Source organism: Eutrigla gurnardus (assembly GCF_963514095.1).
Source record: "Eutrigla gurnardus genome assembly, chromosome: 19".
In the NCBI taxonomy this organism is placed as follows: Eukaryota; Metazoa; Chordata; class Actinopteri; order Perciformes; family Triglidae; genus Eutrigla; species Eutrigla gurnardus.
This window is the reverse complement of record NC_139930.1, coordinates 3,189,330-3,207,574: the sequence shown is the minus strand read 5'-3', so window position 1 is coordinate 3,207,574 and position 18,245 is coordinate 3,189,330. Positions and strand designations below refer to the sequence as shown.

Sequence of the window (18,245 nt, the reverse complement as noted above, 5' to 3'; positions counted from 1 at the left end):
TTTATGTGTAATCACATTTAAAGACACTTGAATAGTTTCCTGACTAAATAATGCTTGGCCTTGCTTCTTTTTTTTTTTTTTTTGCTTGCTTGGAGGATCTTTCACCATCTTAGGAGCTGCTGATCACCAGCTGCTTGTTCAGAGCAGCGTCTCTCATGCTGTGGTACACACACTCGTCCTTCTGGAACATCTTTAGCTCCGTCTCCGTCTGCAGGCGCATCACCTAGAGGAGGGAGAGGAGGAGGAGGAGAGCAACATCACTGCTAGTCCACTGACAAGACGAAATAATGCTTAAATCATTTTACAAGAACAAGTAGAGAAAGAGTATAGTAGAATTATTTTTGCTTTTAATTATTTTTATTAATGCTATTAGACCTCAGTGCTGCATTTGACACTGTCGACCACTCAATACTCTTGGACAGGTTGGAAAACTGGGTGGGGCTCTCAGGCACAGTCTTAAACTGGTTCAAGTCATATCTACAAGATAGGAACTATTTTGTTTCCATTGGCGACTTTGTATCAGAACCTACCAATGTAACGTGTGGAGTCCCCCAAGGTTCAATCTTGGGGCCGACTTTATTCAACATCTACATGCTCCCACTAGGACAAATCATGCAAAATAATAACATTGACCACCATTGCTATGCCGATGACACCCAAATCTATGTAGCACTATCACCAAACGACTATCGCCCCATAAATCTTCTGTGCCAGTGCATTGAGCAAGTCAAAGACTGGATGTGCCAAAACTTCCTACAACTAAATGAGGACAAAACTGAGATAATTGTTTTTGGTGCTAAAAAAAGAAAGGTTTAAAGTAATTCAACACCTTCACTCTCTGTCCCTGAAAACCTCAAACAAAGCCAGAAACCTTGGGGTTATTATGGATTCTGATTTACATTTCGACAGTCACGTTAAATCAGTAACAAAATCAGCCTACTATCACCTCAAAAATGTAGCAAGACTTAGAGGGCTCATGTCAGCTCAAGACTTAGAAAAACTTGTACATGCCTTTATTACTAGTAGGCTAGACTACTGTAATGGTCTCCTTGCAGGTCTTCTGAAAAAAACTGTCAGGCAGCTACAGCTTGTTCAGAACGCTGCTGCTAGAGTTCTTACAAAGACCAAAAAATGTGAGCACATTACACCAATTCTTAAATCCTTACATTGGCTCCCTGTATGTCAGAGGATTGATTTCAAAATCCTCCTGCTCACATATAAATCACTACATGGTCTAGGACCGAAGTATATCACTGATATGCTCCCACTACATAAGCCTTCTAGACCACTAAGATCTTCTGAGACCAATCTGTTAGTGATTCCCAGAGTAAACAACAATCACGGGAGAGCATCGTTTAGTCACTATGCAACAAATAGCTGGAATAAACTTCCTGAAGATGGAAGACTTGCCCCAACTCTGACCACTTTTAAAACTAGACTGAAAACTTTTATGTTCACCATAGCTTTCTGCTAAATCTTTTACCACCAGGGCCGTACCACCACTCAGCTGCTGCTTGGCAAGTTTCCTTTTGTGTTTGTCAAACTGTATGAAAGGACTTTGGGCTGATTGTTTGTAATGATCTGGGCTTTTGTGTAGAGACGTGAGATTTGTTTTCCTCCCACCATGTGGAGGAGATCTGCACCTCCCTACTTCAACATGAGCGTATTAGTCACAGTGAGATACATGGCAGTAGACTCCTGCATAGCGTACCTCCAGGTCTCTGGTGATGGGGTGGTTGGGTCCATGGGTGACCATGAGGATGCCGTAGGCCTTGCAGATCATACCGTGACCCACCTCGATCTTTCCTGCATGCCATTGGGTGACGCCTGCACGCATGATGGCCATGCCCAGCTGGGCATTGTTGTGGTGGTACAACTTCCTGTAGAAACAAATCCCATGATTAACAGGCTAAGTCCCGCCCCTTCCTGTGTCCCCCGTGAGACATTATTTCAGGAAAAAATACCTACATTAGACTACTGTAGGTATTTTTCCTGAAATAATATTTGACAAATATTCTTTTGCAGAACAAAGTGCTCCGCCAACACTCACATGTATCCCTCCACCATCCGGCCCGCGTAGTCGGCCGCCTCCGAGAAGCAGTGCAGGAAGGAGAGCACCTCCCCCGCCACGCTGAGCACACGCAGCCTCAACAGGTGAGTGTCGGCCAAGACGCCCTCCTGCTTCTCCAGACAGCCACGACACAACCTCACCACCTGGGAGACGACACCATTCAAGGGGGAGGAGACAGGAGAGACGGGGAGGAGAGAGGGAGGAGGCAGGGAGAAGAACACGAGGTGACAGGGAGGAAGCAGGGGGGAGATGGGGAGGAAGCAGGGGGAGATGGGGAGGAAGCATGGGGAAGGAAGCAGGGGGAGATGGGGATGAGGCAGGGAGGAAAAAAACAAGGAGGAGACGGGGAGGAGCCATGTGGAGCATGTAGGGACAGACATGTAGTAGAGGAGAACACAAGGAGGAGACAAGAGGAGCCATGTGGAGCATGTAAAGGGACAGACATGTAGTAGAGGAGAACACAAGGAGGAGACAGGAGGAGACATGATAAGCATGTAAAGGGACAGACATGTAGTAGAGGAGAACACAAGGAGGAGACAGGAGGAGACATGATAAGCATGTAAAGGGACAGACATGTAGTAGAGGAGAACACAAGGAGGAGACAGGAGGAGACATGATAACATGTAAAGGGACAGACATGTAGTAGAGGAGAACACAAGGAGGAGACAGGAGGAGACATGATAAGCATGTAAAGGGACAGACATGTAGTAGAGGAGAACAGGGGCGTTACCTCGTGGTAATCCTTCTCAATACGAGACTTCTCGATCTTCTCCAGACTCTCTCTGCTGAAGACAGTCGCCTCCTTCACCTGATCAGCGGAGGGCTGAAAGGAGACACCACCACCAGACCCTCAACAGGAAGCTCATCCAGAAAAGAAATCACGTGTGTGATGTCATTGTATGTCATCCCGACCTTGCCCTCTGAGGCGGCGGCCGTCATCAGCTCGTCCTTCACGTGCTGGCTGCAGTGTTCACAGGTGCAGTCGAAGTGGAAGCGCTCCTTCAGCTTCTTCTGGCGGTCAGCTGACAGGTCCAGGAAGTCCACGTAGCTGACGGTCAGCTCCTTGCCCTCGGAGATTTTACCCACAGCTCGCAGCTCAATCCTGGACACGAGGGGGTTTATCAACTCATCTCAGGAAGAAAGTGAACTTTACATATGCATTGCTCAAGTCTTTCATTTACTGGGTTATTTATCAGGGACAACCCGTGTTGGAGTTCAGTGGGAGCTGAGCTCCTATAGAGTGAGGACCGGCTCCCATGAACACAGTTAACTCAAATATCTGTGGGGGTCTCTGAAAATACAGCAGTATAATATTCTAATTACAAATAAAGTCATTTTCCCTTATACATACGTTGTAATATTGACGTTAAAGATAAATAGCTTGACATGACGAGTAATAAGAGGAGCCTAAATGTGTAGTAAAGCACCGTGAATGCAGCATGGCTGCACTACACCACCACGCCACTATGCCTGCAAACTATCAATTTGAGAGCTTTTTAACAAAAAATAAAAAGATCAGTTTGTAAGCATACAATGTGTATGTCACACGTAGCCACCACTAAAGGCACACCTATTTAATTTTAGCCTTTATTTACTTGTGCATCCAAAGTTCCATATTTTTTTTTTTTTGAGAACCCTGGGAACAATGCACACTTTATGACATCAATGTCTGTTTATTCAATTAATGATGTAAAATTATAAATAAAAAAATATAAATTGTGTTTTTCAGTGGTCAGTATTGCTATAGGTCATACTTTGTGTTGTTACCCTGTCTAGTTTTTAATAACATAACATAACGGAACATAACATAACAGATCATAACATAATGGAACATAATATAACATAACGTAACATAACATAACATAATGGAACATAATATAACTAGGGCCGGGACGTTAACGCGGGACATAAGATTAATTAATTACATTAACGCGTTAAAAAAATGTACGCATTTTAATCGCAATAATTTTTTTTGCACCGCGGAACGTTTCTCACTGGATGAGTTTCAGGCGGACCGATTACGCCTGGTTCACACCGGCCGCGGAAGCGCCGCAAATAGGCACATAGCAGAGCCCGCTTCCTTTTGGCGCCCTTGTTAAAGGGATAGTTCGGAATTTTGGACATAAGATATATTTTCCAAGTCAGCCGGTGTGTTCGAGACGTCTGGAGACGTTTTCAAGAAATTTCATTCAGTTCTTCTAGTTGCCGAGTTCGCTTATGCTATGGCTAGCGCAAGTCAATGGTTCTAGCTAGACAGGCATTAAAAACAGTCATACCGACTCCACAGCGCACCCGAGGCAAATCAATTGTAACGGCAGACTATCGATGTACATATGTGTTGATAGAATGTTTGAAATAAAACCAACCTTGCATTTTTAAGGATTTATGTCTCAGCAGCAGCAGCGTGTCATACTTCCTAGTAGGCTATGGTAGCGGCGGAGTGATATCACCTAGCACTTATAAGTTACCGGTTCTATAATAGTTTGTTTACCTGCTGTCATTGCTACAGACGCAGAGTAGCCTGCAGTGCTAGTTTCTTCAATCTCACAGAAATGGACACTTTTGGAGAATATACTGAAACTTTTGAAGACTCTGATGAGGAGTGTTTTTCCACCCAAACCCAACCGTACCTGTACGAGCCTGAATATACAGAGGAAGAATTGCGCGAGAGGGATGCTCAAAGGGCAGAACGTGAACGAGCGTCTGTGGAGACCGAGATAGTCCCCGCTGGAGCTGAGAACCGGGACCGAACAAACGGAGACTGGTGGTGCCAGGAGGGAATCCCCCGCAACGCGTCCGAGGGTTTACGGTTCTACGGACGGAGCAGAGGTCCGGGTTCGCGGTGCGGAATTGTGGGTTCACGGGGCCGTGGGCTGCCCGGTGTTTGAGTGAGGTCAAAGCGCTTTTCACCCAGGTCTGAGGGCATGAGGCCCGACAATTCGGCCCAGTTTGATTGCCTATTTACGGGCAGTATTTCGGGCGGCGCGTCTTAGAGTTTTGAGTCAGATGGAGAGTCCGCATGTGTGGATTCGCGTGGCCGTGTGCTGCCCAGTGTTTGTGTGAGGTCAAAGCGCTTTTCAGACAACCTTGGGGGCATAAGAGCCGACAATTCGGCGGTGTTCAGGTGTGTATTTACCGGAGGGATTCCCTGCAACGCCGCCGAGGGTTTACAGTTCTCCTGACGGAGCAGAGGTTTGGGTTCGTGGTGTGTAATTGTGGGTTCGCAGGGCCGTGTGCTGCCCGGTGTTTTAGTGAGCTCCGAGGGCTTTTCAGACAGCATTGGGGGCTTAAGGGCTGACAAATCAGCGGTGTTCAGGTGTGTATTTACCGGCTGGATTCCGAGCAGCGCATCTTAGAGTTTTGAGTCCGACGGAGCAAAGTAAAATTCCGCTGCTGCTGAGAAATGGATGATTCATGTGATGCGAGGTCAGTGGCGGCACCAGAAAATTATTATTGGGGGGGGCAATGAGGGGGTCTGATTGTTTATAGGAGGTGCTAGTGAATTCTGACACCAACAAATAATACTATAATAGATATAGGTGTACTGTTCCCGTGGCCGTGCTGATACACTACATATTGTCGAATGCATGTTACTAAACGTTTATCATAAAACAAACACAAGCATATTTAACTACTTTTAATGAAATGAAGTGCCAAACAACAAGCACAAAAAACAATACAAATCCACCACAGAGAACATCTGTGGATTTACAAGAGTGTAACTGAGAATTGTAGCACAGTGTATAGTTGTATACAGTATACTCTTACAACTGTCTCTGAACTCACTAAATATGTTTTCTCTCTCCTTCTGTTCTCTTCTCCTTCACTCTCCACTCCTGTCTTCCTCCTCTTCCTCTCCTCTAAACTCCTCCTCACTCTCCACTCCTGTCTTCCTCTCCTCTTCCTCCATTCGTCTCCTCCTCACTCACTCTCCACTCCTGTCTTCCTCCTCTTCCTCTCCTCTAAACTCCTCCTCCTCACTATCCTCTCCTGTCTTCCTCTCCTCTAAACTCCTCCTCAATCACTCTCAACTCCTGTCTTCCTCTCCTCTTCCTCCCTTCTTCTCCTCCTCTCTCACTCTCCACTCCTGTCTTCCTCTCCTCTAAACTCCTCCTCACTCTCCACTCCTGTCTTCCTCTCCTCTTCCTCTCCTCTAAACTCCTCCTCACTCTCCACTCCTGTCTTCCTCCCCTCAACTCCTCCTCCTCACTCTCCACTCCTGTCTTCCTCTCCTCTAAACTCCTCCTCATTAACTCCCCACTCCTGTCTTCCTCTCCTCTTCCTCCCTTCTTCTCCTCCTCCTCAATCTCAACTCCTGTCTTCCTCTCCTCTAAACTCCTCCTCCTCACTCTCAACTCCTGTCTTCCTCTCCTCTAAACTCCTCCTCCTCACTCTCCACTCTTGTCTTCCTCTCCTCTAAACTCCTCCTCATTCACTCTCCACTTCTGTCTTGCTCTCCTCTTCCTCCCTTCTTGTCCTCTAAACTCTGCTTCACTCGCTCTCCAATGCTGTCTTTCTCTCTTCTCCTCTCCCCTCCTCCTCCTTTCTCTGTTCTCCTCACCTACTACCACTCCTTTGTCATCCTCGCTTTCATCCTCATCCTCCAAGTCGGTCATCACTCTGTCCTGCGTCCGTAAATCACCACCACCATCGTCCACTCTTATTTGCTTTTTGGCTATCACAAATCGGTCCATTTCGCTCTGTTGACACAATCGCTAACTAGCCGCTATGCATCAACCACCGCTAACGTGAACGTCAAATTCAGCCTGCCGTCTGCGTGCAAACCAGCCAATCAAATCGCACGACACCCAATCACCATAAGAACGTTATAAACAATATTTCTTCAGATGATTGATTGTTAATGTCTCAGTGTCTTAATTTGTTCTATATTTGTTATAGTTTTTAATCCATAAATATTTCGAGGGGAGGGGGGGCAAATGGGGGGGTGCAGCCTTTGACAGGAGGGTCTTGAGACCCTGCTTGCCCCCCCCTCGTGCCGTCACTGTGCAAGGTTAGTTTTGTTTCAAATATTATTCTATCAACACAGATATGTACATCGACAGTCTAGTGTTTTAATTGATTTGCCTCGGGTGCACTGTGGCGTGGGCAAGACTGTTTTTAATGCCATGCTAACTAGAACCATTGACTTGCGCTAGCCATAGCACAAGTGAACTCGGCAACTAGAAGAACTGAATGAAATGTCTTGAAAACGTCTCCAGACGTCTCCAACACACCGGCTGAGTTGGAAAATAGGTCTTATGTCCAAAATTCTGAACTATCCCTTTAAGCGATAGTGTATTTCACACCAGACGCGGAGCGCCGCGAAGCGATCGTTTCGGCGTCTGCTATATTTTTTTGCACATGCCACGAGCGATCATGTCAATTCTGGCAGGAAATCACACAAAGAAACACGAGACAATCCGGTCAATTTTCAAAATAAAAGCAATTTTCAAAATAAAATACCACGATTGACAAATGCGATATTTGTACATCTAAACTCGCACTGGGAAACAGGAAGAGAAAATACATTTAATAAATGTGAAGAGTAGATAAACAAATATGTGTATTTCAACTGTATATCTACACTGTCTACTACCATACACACTCTCTCTGTCTGTCTGTGTGTGTGTCTCTCTATCTCTCCCTCTCTCTGAACGGATAAATAGAAGAAGTGTACAAACTTCTTGGTTACAGAAACATGGCGTATTTATTTTATGAAGTTATGATTAAAAAATATAGCTCTAAATGAACAACAGCTGAGCTGAGCAAAAGCGCTTGTCGACCGTCGCGGAGAAATACGTGTCTGGTCTGACCGGGCCCATTTGTGTGTGTGTGTGTGTGTGGGGGGGGGGGGGGGGGGGGGCTGGATGCGGCGCTGGAGGTGAGGTTCGCCCAGGGCGTCATGAAACCTAGGACCGCCACTGGCTACACTTAATGGCAAAAATTGCACTGGTCTGTTGGACTTGGTTGAACAAAAATAAACAATATTTTGTTGCTTAAGCTTATACGATACAATACGATACGATAGACTTTATTGATCCCACATCGGGAAAATTCACTTGTCACAGTAGCAAGAGATGTACAAGCAATAAAAAAACAACACAATAAAAACAATAAAATACTGGTATAAAAAAATAGACAAAAGACAAGAGGATTTAGATTAATAAAGATATAGAGAAGCAATGGGCTATGTACATTATATACAGGTTAATTACGTTATTACGTGTATTTACGTGTGTTCAGTCATTATTCAATGGTATACTAAAAATCCATGTGAAAAAAAATAATTCTCACTGTTCTCAGGTCAAATATTTATATGCGATTAAAATGCGATTAATTTCGATTAATTCATTAAAAAGCCTCTAATTAATTAGATTAATTATTTTAATCAAGTCCTGGCCCTAAATATAACGTAACTTAACGTAACATAACGTAACGTAACGTAACGTAACGTTACGTAACGTAAGGTAACGTAACGTCCATCCATCCATCTTCTACCGTTTATCCTGTATTCAGGGTCACGGGGGGTGGAACCTATCCCAGCTGTCATTGGGTGAATGCAGGGTTCACCCTGGACAGGACGCCAGTCTTTCACAGGGCCATAATGTAACGTAACGTAACATAACATAGCGGAACATAACATAGCGGAACATAACATAGCGGAACATAACATAGCGGAACATAACATAACGGAACATAACGGAACATTTTGATGTGCACTCCTGTTTCTCTGACATCCTCCCACACTGATGTGATTTTACTGGGAGCAGTTCCCCTGGAGGAGTGCAGGGCTCTGTGCTCTACCTATAGGAGACCCTGGTGAGCCTCTCTATTGCGTAGTTCTAAGGGCCCGGGGTCTCTATGTCCCAGAACAGCTACTGTCTAATACATACCTCCTCTGAGAGTGGAGAGCAGAACTCAGCGCTGACTGGCTGCAAAAGAAAGTAACAGTCAATTAGTTTACAACATTTCTATTAGTTACACTGGGGCTTTGTTTTTTATTTTATTACTGAAGCATTAACAGGTCATTATGGTTCACAAAATCTAGTTTTATTGCTCTACTTTATGTTGTGCTCACATAATATATATTCCTAAATAAAGTTTTCTACATACAGTTTTTTTTTTCGATTGCTAAATGGCAGCGGGCTGAACTGAAGTTACATGTGTAAAACTAACTACAGTCTGCACAGCCTCACATCATGTGGACAGAACTCTAGCTCCCATTGTTTGAACACAGTTTTCAAAAGTCTCCACACGTCTCTCCTGACTTTAACCACAACCTGCACAACACTGTGGATTTACAGCATGTTGTTCATATTAACACACCGCTGTCAGAAATGTAAACCTCACATTCAACACAGGATGATTTCAGCCTGCTGACTGTCAAACACTGATGATTGTAACTTCAGCTGAAAACCTCAGCAGGTGTCTGGTTTCAGGGTTTGAGTTTTTCTCTCCCTGGAGGTGGAAGGTGTACGATCACCACCCACATGATCAAATGTCTCTATTGGAAGCTATGAGAGTCGGATGTGGGGACATGAGTCCAGAGGACTGCCAGGGATGGATGAGGCACTCCAGGAGGTTCTTCCCCAGGTGCATGAAAGAGAGGACATCTGATGTGATGTTGATGAAAACATGGCCTGATCCTGGGGAAAGGCAGGATGAGCTTCCCATCATCTCCATGTGATCATATCTGGGGAGTGACGAGGCTGAAGCCTCGACGCCAACATTGTTCTGCTGCTGCAATGAACATTTTAAATGGGAGTTGTGTGACTCAGCTCTAAAGAGGAAAAGTGTCTAACTGCTGTATTGGTGTGTTGATGGTAGTGTTTTTCCTCTCAGTGTGTTCTGAGTGACTGTCTGTCGTCACATCGTGTTTGGCTGCACTGAGCCTGTTGGAGATGTGATGTTCAGCTCAGGTGAGTGTTGGTGATGCAGAAAACAACAACCTGTAATTAGAAAATAATTCCATAGAAATGTGTCATTGTGCTGGTCCACCTTGGATACCTACTTGCCGTGGTTGAGGATGACAGTGCAGTTGGGCCAACAGTCATGGTTGACCAGACAGAGGTTGGGGAAAAGACCCACACCGACAGCCTGCAGGCCTCTCTGGTCACTCAGGGTAAACCCATTACACTTGATCTACAGAGTCAGGCAGAGAGGGGGGGGGGGTCTTTCCTAGTGCAGTTTACACATTTAATACATGAAAAATACCTCAGGACGCGACGATCATTCTTACAATGCCAAAGATACGTGAGATGTAGTCGACGGAGTGTTGCTTTCGTCCACAAGACCAGTACTCCTGGAAAGTGTGCACATCGGTCTGGAGCTGCTTGAGGTCCTCCTCAGGTAGGTCAGCCACATGGTCTTCCAGCTGGTCCACTGAGACCAGCTGACTGTCTGACACAATGCCTGTGTCCTTGTGAATACGCCAGAGAAGACGGGCAGCCAGACTTAGAGGAGAGAGAGACGGAGAGACAGAGAGAGAGACAGACAGAGAGAGACAGAGAGAGAGAGAGATCACTGTCATATTCCACATCATGTGTCCACCACTCTATGTCATATTATAGTATACTACCAATACTACACTCTACTACATGTTACTATATGATACTACTGTACTAAACTTTCCTATTCTATAATATACTATTCTATATTATACTGAACTACACTAAACTTTACAATCATCTATACTATAATATACTAAACTGTACTGTACTGTACTATACTATACTATATTATACTACTCTACACTATACTAAACTGTACTATACTATACTATATTATTCTATACTATAATACACAATTCTATACTATACTACTATACTAAACTGTACTATACTATACTATATTATACTATTATATACTATATTATACTATTATATACTACTAAACGGTACTATACGATTCTAGATTATACAATTCTATACTATACTATACTATATTATACTATTCCATATTATACTACTATACTAAACTGTACTTTACTATACTATATTATACTATACTATAATATACTATTCTATACTATACTACAATACTGTACTATACTATTATACTATACTATATTATATTATCCTGCAATGAAATACTACACTATACAACACAACAAAATCCATAGAAATCCAGCCCTCTGTGTTTGAAACACTCATTAAACCAACGCTTTGGGGAAATGGGATATATTGGCCTGGTGGTTTTAGAAGAGGTGCAGTCAAGGTGGGTCCCTAAAATCATTGGAAATCATTCTCTGGGCACCATGAACATATATATCATATTCCATAGGCATGTGACCAAAAGATGATGAGCTATGGTGCTGATCAAGTGTCTTAAAGCATTAATTGACATGGTCTGAAAGGTACAGGCGACTGTCCCTTTTCTTCTGGAGTTACCACTTGTCAATCTAGTTTGGATGATGTTAGCTTAGTGTAGGCTAACTGGAAATGAGTTCCACTCAGATGTTAAACCACTGAGCAGTACAGACATGAACAAGGGTTTTCCTTGTAGCAAGGGTCAAAGAATTGCACTGAATAGAATTGCCAGGGAGACATCTTGTTCTGCCCAACTGGACCTTTGGTTTCCATGATGGGTTCCTCGCAGTAAAGCTGATTGTTATGAGTCGGTACGTTCTCCTGCAGCTTCCTCTCACCTCCCAGTCTCTTACCGAACGTTCTCGCTGGGCACCTTGCCCATCTTCTTGATGGCGCCACACTCTTGCTTGTGTTCATCCCAGCATGCAGTCTGGCAGGTGCGGTCACAGTAATGGGCAAACTTACACTGGGCACAGCGGTGGAGTTTGGCTTGGCGCCGGAAACAGCTGTGACACACCTGAGTAGCCAAACTGAGAGGGAAACAAGCAAAACAGAGAAACAGCTCAGCTGCTGCTTTCATTGAAATCTAAAAAAAAGAAAAGAAATATACATAAATAAGTGACTCACTAAATAAATGAATATGCTATTTAGTGTATCAAAAATAATATTAAAACACATATACACATTAATTTCCCTTTTATTGATTGCTGTATTTACTGTATTTTTGTATTTAAAGAACACTGTGTCTTTACATGGAGCTAGATACCTCCAAAATAAACATACATTAATATATGACTCAATAAATAAATAAATATGCCATTAAATGGAAGAAAAATAATATTAAACATTGAGACGTTAAAATATTTATTTTATTATGTGTATTAAATGCATTTAAAAATGCATTATTATTTTTTTATGTATTAATGTATACATTAATTTATTTCAATATAGAGAACTGCGACATGTAGGTGTATAGAGATACAACATTAGTACCGGTAGATCTGCTCATTTGCAGAAGGAAAAGGAAAAATATACAAATGGAAATAATAAATACATAAATAAGTTTGTGGGAAATGCCAAGGGAATATCCATTTTTGAAAAATAGATGGATAAATGGGAAAATAAAACATACAACATACATTTAATGGTATATTCTTTATTTATTTACTTTATTTGGGCTGGTTTCATCCTCCATCCATCACTGTTTAGCAGAGATGGACAAAGTACTCGACCCCAGTACTTGAGTAAGAGTACAAATACTACTGGTCAAAATTTACTCCGTTACAACTAAAAGTAGCTCAGTCGACATGGTACTCGAGTAAGAGTAAAAAAGTACTTGCTTTTAAAAGGTACTTAAGTATCCAAAAGTACATGCTTTGAAATGTACTTTAAGTAAAAGTAAGAGTAAGAGTAAATTTCAAATCAAATGAATGGTTCTAGGCTTAACATAGTTAATACGTTTTTGTGTAAAAAAGTCTTTGGGGGTTCATGTCTTCCTGCACCACCAGTAAATACCAACCACTGCTATGCGCTATACAGTCACACAAGATAAGTAAAATATAATACAATACATATACCTTTAACTAGTATGATTAGATTATCATAATGTATCTTACGGTGTAATATTGCCAAGGAAACTGCACTGATGCTGCATCGAACATAGCTCTAACATTTTGTGAAAGTTCCTCCGGATCATTATCACACTCAGTCTGAGACTCAGACATTGTCGTGGTTTTGTGTTGACAAACACAGTCGAGAGCGTGGCTACTTTGGCGGTATCCTTATGGGGAGGGATTACGTATTTCCGCTTTTACGTAGATCCCAGTGGAGAGCGTGCACTGTGATAGGGTTCCTTCTTTGACAAACACAGCTTGTGTCCAATAGTATTTAAAAAAAAAAAAAAAAAGAGCAGACCTGAACGTAACGAGTACTTTTAAGCCTTTCTAGAAATTAACTAGAGTAAAAGTAAAAGTATTTGTCTTGGAAATGTATTCAAGTAAGAGTAATAAGTACCAAAGAAATCTAATACTCAAGTAAAGTACAAATCCTCTGGATATGTACTTAAGTACAGTACTAAATTTACTCCGTTACTGTCCACCACTGCTGTTTAGATAATAATACCAACAACCTAGAGGAGACAACATTTTCCTCTTAAACTGGCTAGCTTTAGACTGCGTTTATCACTTATTCTACACATTGTTGTTTTCATACTGAAGAATTGTACTGAAGAATTGTCTTGATTGAAGTGTCACATCTGCCTTTGTTAGTTACAGATAGAGTTTTGTATTTAGCTCTTAGTTTTCTTTTCGTTACACAACTTGATGATGCAATAATTTATGATGAGCAAATAGAGTGATTTACAATTTCTTCCACTTGTCTGGTCTGCAGGTAATCACAAATTGAAATGGTTGTTCAATTGTGATTTGGAAACTTTGCTAACGTTGTCTCAAATAATTATTTCAAAATTTCATTTAGTAGGCGAAAGATTTCTTTTGTTCCAGATGGAAAATGTTATTGTCTCGTTGATTTCTGAATCGTTTTATAGACGTTGGCACTCTGAAAATGTCATTGTGACAGTTGTTCAAGCTGCTTCTCTATTTTTTTTAGATCTGGTTTCTCCCAATGTTTGGTGTTTTTGAGCATTTATTGAATGATGCAATAATAAAAACGATTCATTAATATACTCCACTCTTTTCTTTATACTACATATCTAGGTAACATAGTTAAATATACAGTATGCATGAACAAGACACAAATACACAAGTATCACAACTGTCTGCTTCAAAGAAACGCTAGCATGCCTCCATGTCTCTCCTTGTCCCGTGTTTTTGGATGCCGACGCCACAGCAGCTTGAATGTGTCCGTGTATGTAAACTGTTTATTGCTGCCTGTCCACAGCAACAGTGAACAGACCTGCTAATGCCTCTGATGATTGTTGGAAACTCAGAGCTGTTTTTCTCACCGGAGTCCTGTTCCTGTCTCACATTAGAGCACGCCGACTGTGTTGGACACCGAACGTCCTGCAGCCACTCGCTCTTATATGGCTGAACACCAAGCTACCGGATCTGGATCTGGCATTCCAGCTCAAAGACAAACCAACCATTTACAGAAACGCAGGAACACTGTGTGCACTGTCAACACGACTGCAGTCCTGAGACCGTCCCAAAAATACCCAGACTGTATCTACTGCCTCAGCGTGAAGCCACACCAAATGTCCATTAAGTTTCTGTCACTCAATCCTACTTCTTTATTTGTCATTCAGGACGGAATCATGCAACAAAACCCCTTATTTAAGTTTAGACAACAAAACCTCTTAGTTAACTTTAGACAACAAAACCTCTTAGTTAAGTTTAGACAACAAAACCTCATAGTTAAGTTTGGACAACAAAACACCTCTTAGTTAAGTTTGGACAACAAACCCTCTTAGTTAAGTTTAGACAACAAAACCGCTTAAGTTTAGACAACAAAACCTCATAATTAACTTTAGACAACAAAACCTCTTGACTAAGTTTAGACAACAAAACCTCATAGTTAAGTTTAGACAACAAAAGCTCTTAAGTTTAGACAACAAAACCTCTTGACTAAGTTTAGACAACAAAACCGCTTAAGTTTAGACAACAAAACCTCATAATTAACTTTAGACAACAAAACCTCTTGACTAAGTTTAGACAACAAAACCTCATAGTTAAATTTAGACAACAAAAGCTCTTAAGTTTAGACAACAAAACCTCTTAGTTAAGTGTAGACAACAAAACCTCTTAATTAAGTTTAGACAACAAAACCTCTTAGTTAAGTTTGGACAACAAAACCTCTTAGTTAAGTTTGGACAACAAAACCTTTTAAGTTTTAGACAACAAAACCTCTTAATTAAGTTTAGACAACAAAACCTCTTAGTTAAGTTTAGACAACAAAACCTCTTCGTTAAGTTTAGACAACAAAACCTCTTCGTTAAGTTTGGACAACAAAACCTTTTAAGTTTAGACAACAAAACCTCTTAGTTAAGTTTGGACAACAAAACCTCTTAGTTAAGTTTAGACAACAAAACCTCTTCGTTAAGTTTAGACAACAAAACCTCTTTGTTAAGTTTAGACAACAAAACCTCTTAAGTTTAGACAACAAAACCTCTTCGTTAAGTTTAGACAACAACACCTCTTAGTTAAGTTTGGACAACAAAACCTCTTAGCTAGGTTTAGACAACAAAACCTCTTAGTTAAGTTTAGACAACAAAACCTCTTAGTTAGGTTTAGACAACAAAACCTCTTAGTTAAGTTTAGACACTAAAACCTCTTAGTTAAGTTTCAACAACAAAACCTCTAAATTAAGTTTCAACAACAAAACCTCTTAGTTCATGAAAACCATCACTTGGTGGTCTGGCGGTCCTGTTGGTGGACCCATCACCCTCCGTTACAGAGTCACATGGATGTGTAATACATGTGTCCACCACGAAAAAAAGAATCCCAATGAAGTTCACATGTCCCAGTGAACATGAAAGCAACATTCTGAACATGGTGACTACTGATGACGGCCGTGAGACTGGGCCAGACTGTACATGTTTACATAACTCCAGCTCTGAAAAAGAAAAGTTTTCTGAAGGTGACACCTTTGAGCATCAAAGTCAAACTAAATATCCTTCAACAATATAATTCAGTAAGGACACGTTGGACATCCAGGAGTACATAAACTACCACATAACTACTGAAGTTGAGCTGAAAAGGGAAAATGCAGTTTCAACCCTTTTAGTTCATATACCCGATCATATTGTTCACCTATTAAACATCATATACAGAAAGATTTAGAAGAAATCATCACTGTTGTATTTTTATATAAAAAGGATGCAAAATATAAAAATAAAAAATACTAACATAGATAAAAAAAGTAATTAAAAATACAAATTAATATGCCATTTAGTGCACCAAAATTAATATTAAAAATACATATAAACATAGCCCTTCATTTTCAAACACATTTATTTTCAATACATTAATTATATTATTATATAAATAATATTAATTTTTACATATTTTTATTTATTTATGTAAATGTATTTTTTTAATGTATTTATTTTTAAGATGTTTTATTATATATATAAATTTATTTATGTATAACATTCCGTATAAGTGTCTTATTTGTGTTATAAGTAAGTGTATCTTTACACGCTTATTTTTTTCACATTACTTCAGTTTACCAAAAAAAATATAAAAATAAATCTCAACAAACTTTTCCTTTCATCTATATTTTATTATTTTTTAAATGGATTTATTTTTGCATGTATTCATTATTTATTTAGATAATTGATTTTAAAATACCAACTCGTCACTTATTTCTGATCTGCATTGACATTCTGCTGACTGTCAGACACCAAACTAGAAGCAGCACACTTTCATATTCATTTTTTTTTTTTTAAGAATATATTTCTGACATTTTTGTACTGTATTTCTGTTCAGGTGAACATTTAGCAGCTGTAACACAATATTTCAAGTGTAACATGTAGCATATCGATAATGTCTGACAGCACATATGGACGTGAAGGAGGTGTCATTTCTCTCGTCAGCACACTGCTGAGATGGAGACTGATTTTTTAATCATTTTTTATTTAAAACATGAACTTGAAAGTTTGCAAGGCGTCATAATCACATGACACGTTGCCACAACACACCTGACCTGCTCAGTAAGCAGAGCTCCGTCCTCCTACCCGTCCATCTAAAGACTAACAACCGGGAGCCTCGTACCTGTCGAAGACCACAGCAGAGACACTTGGCTCAGCGAAGACCACTTCCCCAGCATGCAGCTCTTTGGTGGCCCTCAGGCCTCGACCTTTCTTCCCAGCATCAAACAGTTCAACGCTCTCCATGCTCCCCACAGTCATTGTACTGACTAAACAAAACCCGGAGGAGACAGAAAGGAGGGAGAAGGCTGCTGAGGGTGGGACGGCCGAGGATAAGGGACTGAACAAGCTGCAGGGAGATCCTAAGGAACTTGCCCTCTCTCTCGTTAACCCGACCCCTGTTGCAGCCAAAAATAAATCTGGTTGCACCCGCTCCCCAGAGAGCAGTAGGTACGATGGGCTGGGGTGGGGGGGGGTGGGTTCTGGGGGTGTCGGCCCCTTCTTTGGGTCGGTTCCTTCTGTGGTATTTTGGTCCGAGGCAGCTGTGTCTGTCCGTCAGAGGCACATGACAGGAAATGGAGCCGCTCACATTCAGTGGCAGCCTGTTTGCTGTGTTGTCGTCTTTAACCCTCAGCACAGCGCAGTGGGCGTGGTCACATCCCACAGTCAGCCAGGCCGAGCTGCAAACATCGGAGAACTCACGATACGATCTTATCACGATAGTTATGTCACGATGCGAAAGTATCAAGATAGTTATGTCACAATATTAATCACTTTAGTTATGTCACAATACGATATTATCACATTAGTTATGTCACTAAATGGTATTATCACGATAGTTATCACAATACGATATCATTTTAGTTATGTCACTAAACAATATTATCACGATTGTTATGTCACTAAACAATATTATCACGATAGTTGTCACAATACGATATTATATAGGAAACGTCTGACCTCTGGAATTGCTAACAAAGGTTTCTTTACCAAATATTAAGTTCTGTTTGGCCTCACCATGTATGCAAGGTTTGAAGCCTAAATATGAGGCCTACACCCCAAAGCGAAGCCAGTACTATGACACGATGCAAAACCCCCACGAGAACCCAAAGGCTCACTCAGGTGTGAAGTTTCGGGTGGAACCCAAACTCTGAAATGAGTTCCTATTGGACAAAGACCCTCTGGGCTCAGGAGTCTCCTCTTAGCAACCGCCAAACCCAGTCTCACCTCAGCAGCTCTTCCTTGTTCATCAGCTGCTCCA

General features: G+C 41.4%; 1 protein-coding gene across 1 annotated transcript; it reads right to left on the bottom strand.

Moving 5' to 3' along the window:
• Positions 1–63: 63 nt before the first annotated feature.
• On the bottom strand, positions 64–17,362 carry smyd1a (SET and MYND domain containing 1a). Its single transcript, XM_084035992.1, has 10 exons — positions 17,109–17,362; positions 11,733–11,909; positions 10,311–10,524; positions 10,083–10,213; positions 8,965–9,003; positions 2,984–3,173; positions 2,802–2,894; positions 2,051–2,214; positions 1,712–1,880; positions 64–223 (listed from the first exon to the last, which is right to left on the bottom strand). Exons 1-10 carry the CDS (start codon positions 17,243–17,245, stop codon positions 110–112), a joined length of 1,428 nt encoding a protein of 475 aa, XP_083892118.1. The 5' UTR covers positions 17,246–17,362; the 3' UTR covers positions 64–109.
• Between the last annotated feature and the right edge of the window lie 883 nt (positions 17,363–18,245).

Bases quoted from the DNA above. Each gene is read 5' to 3' on its own strand.
- smyd1a (XM_084035992.1), bottom strand. From the start codon at position 17,245: ATGACTGTGGGGAGCATGGAGAGCGTTGAACTGTTTGATGCTGGGAAG. The intron at 11,910-17,108 runs GTACGAGGCTCC...TTTCCCTCTCAG, and splicing joins TCTGCTGTGGTCTTCGACAG to TTTGGCTACTCAGGTGTGTC. The intron at 3,174-8,964 runs GTATGTATTAGA...CCTCGTGTCCAG, and splicing joins GCTCTCCACTCTCAGAGGAG to GATTGAGCTGCGAGCTGTGG.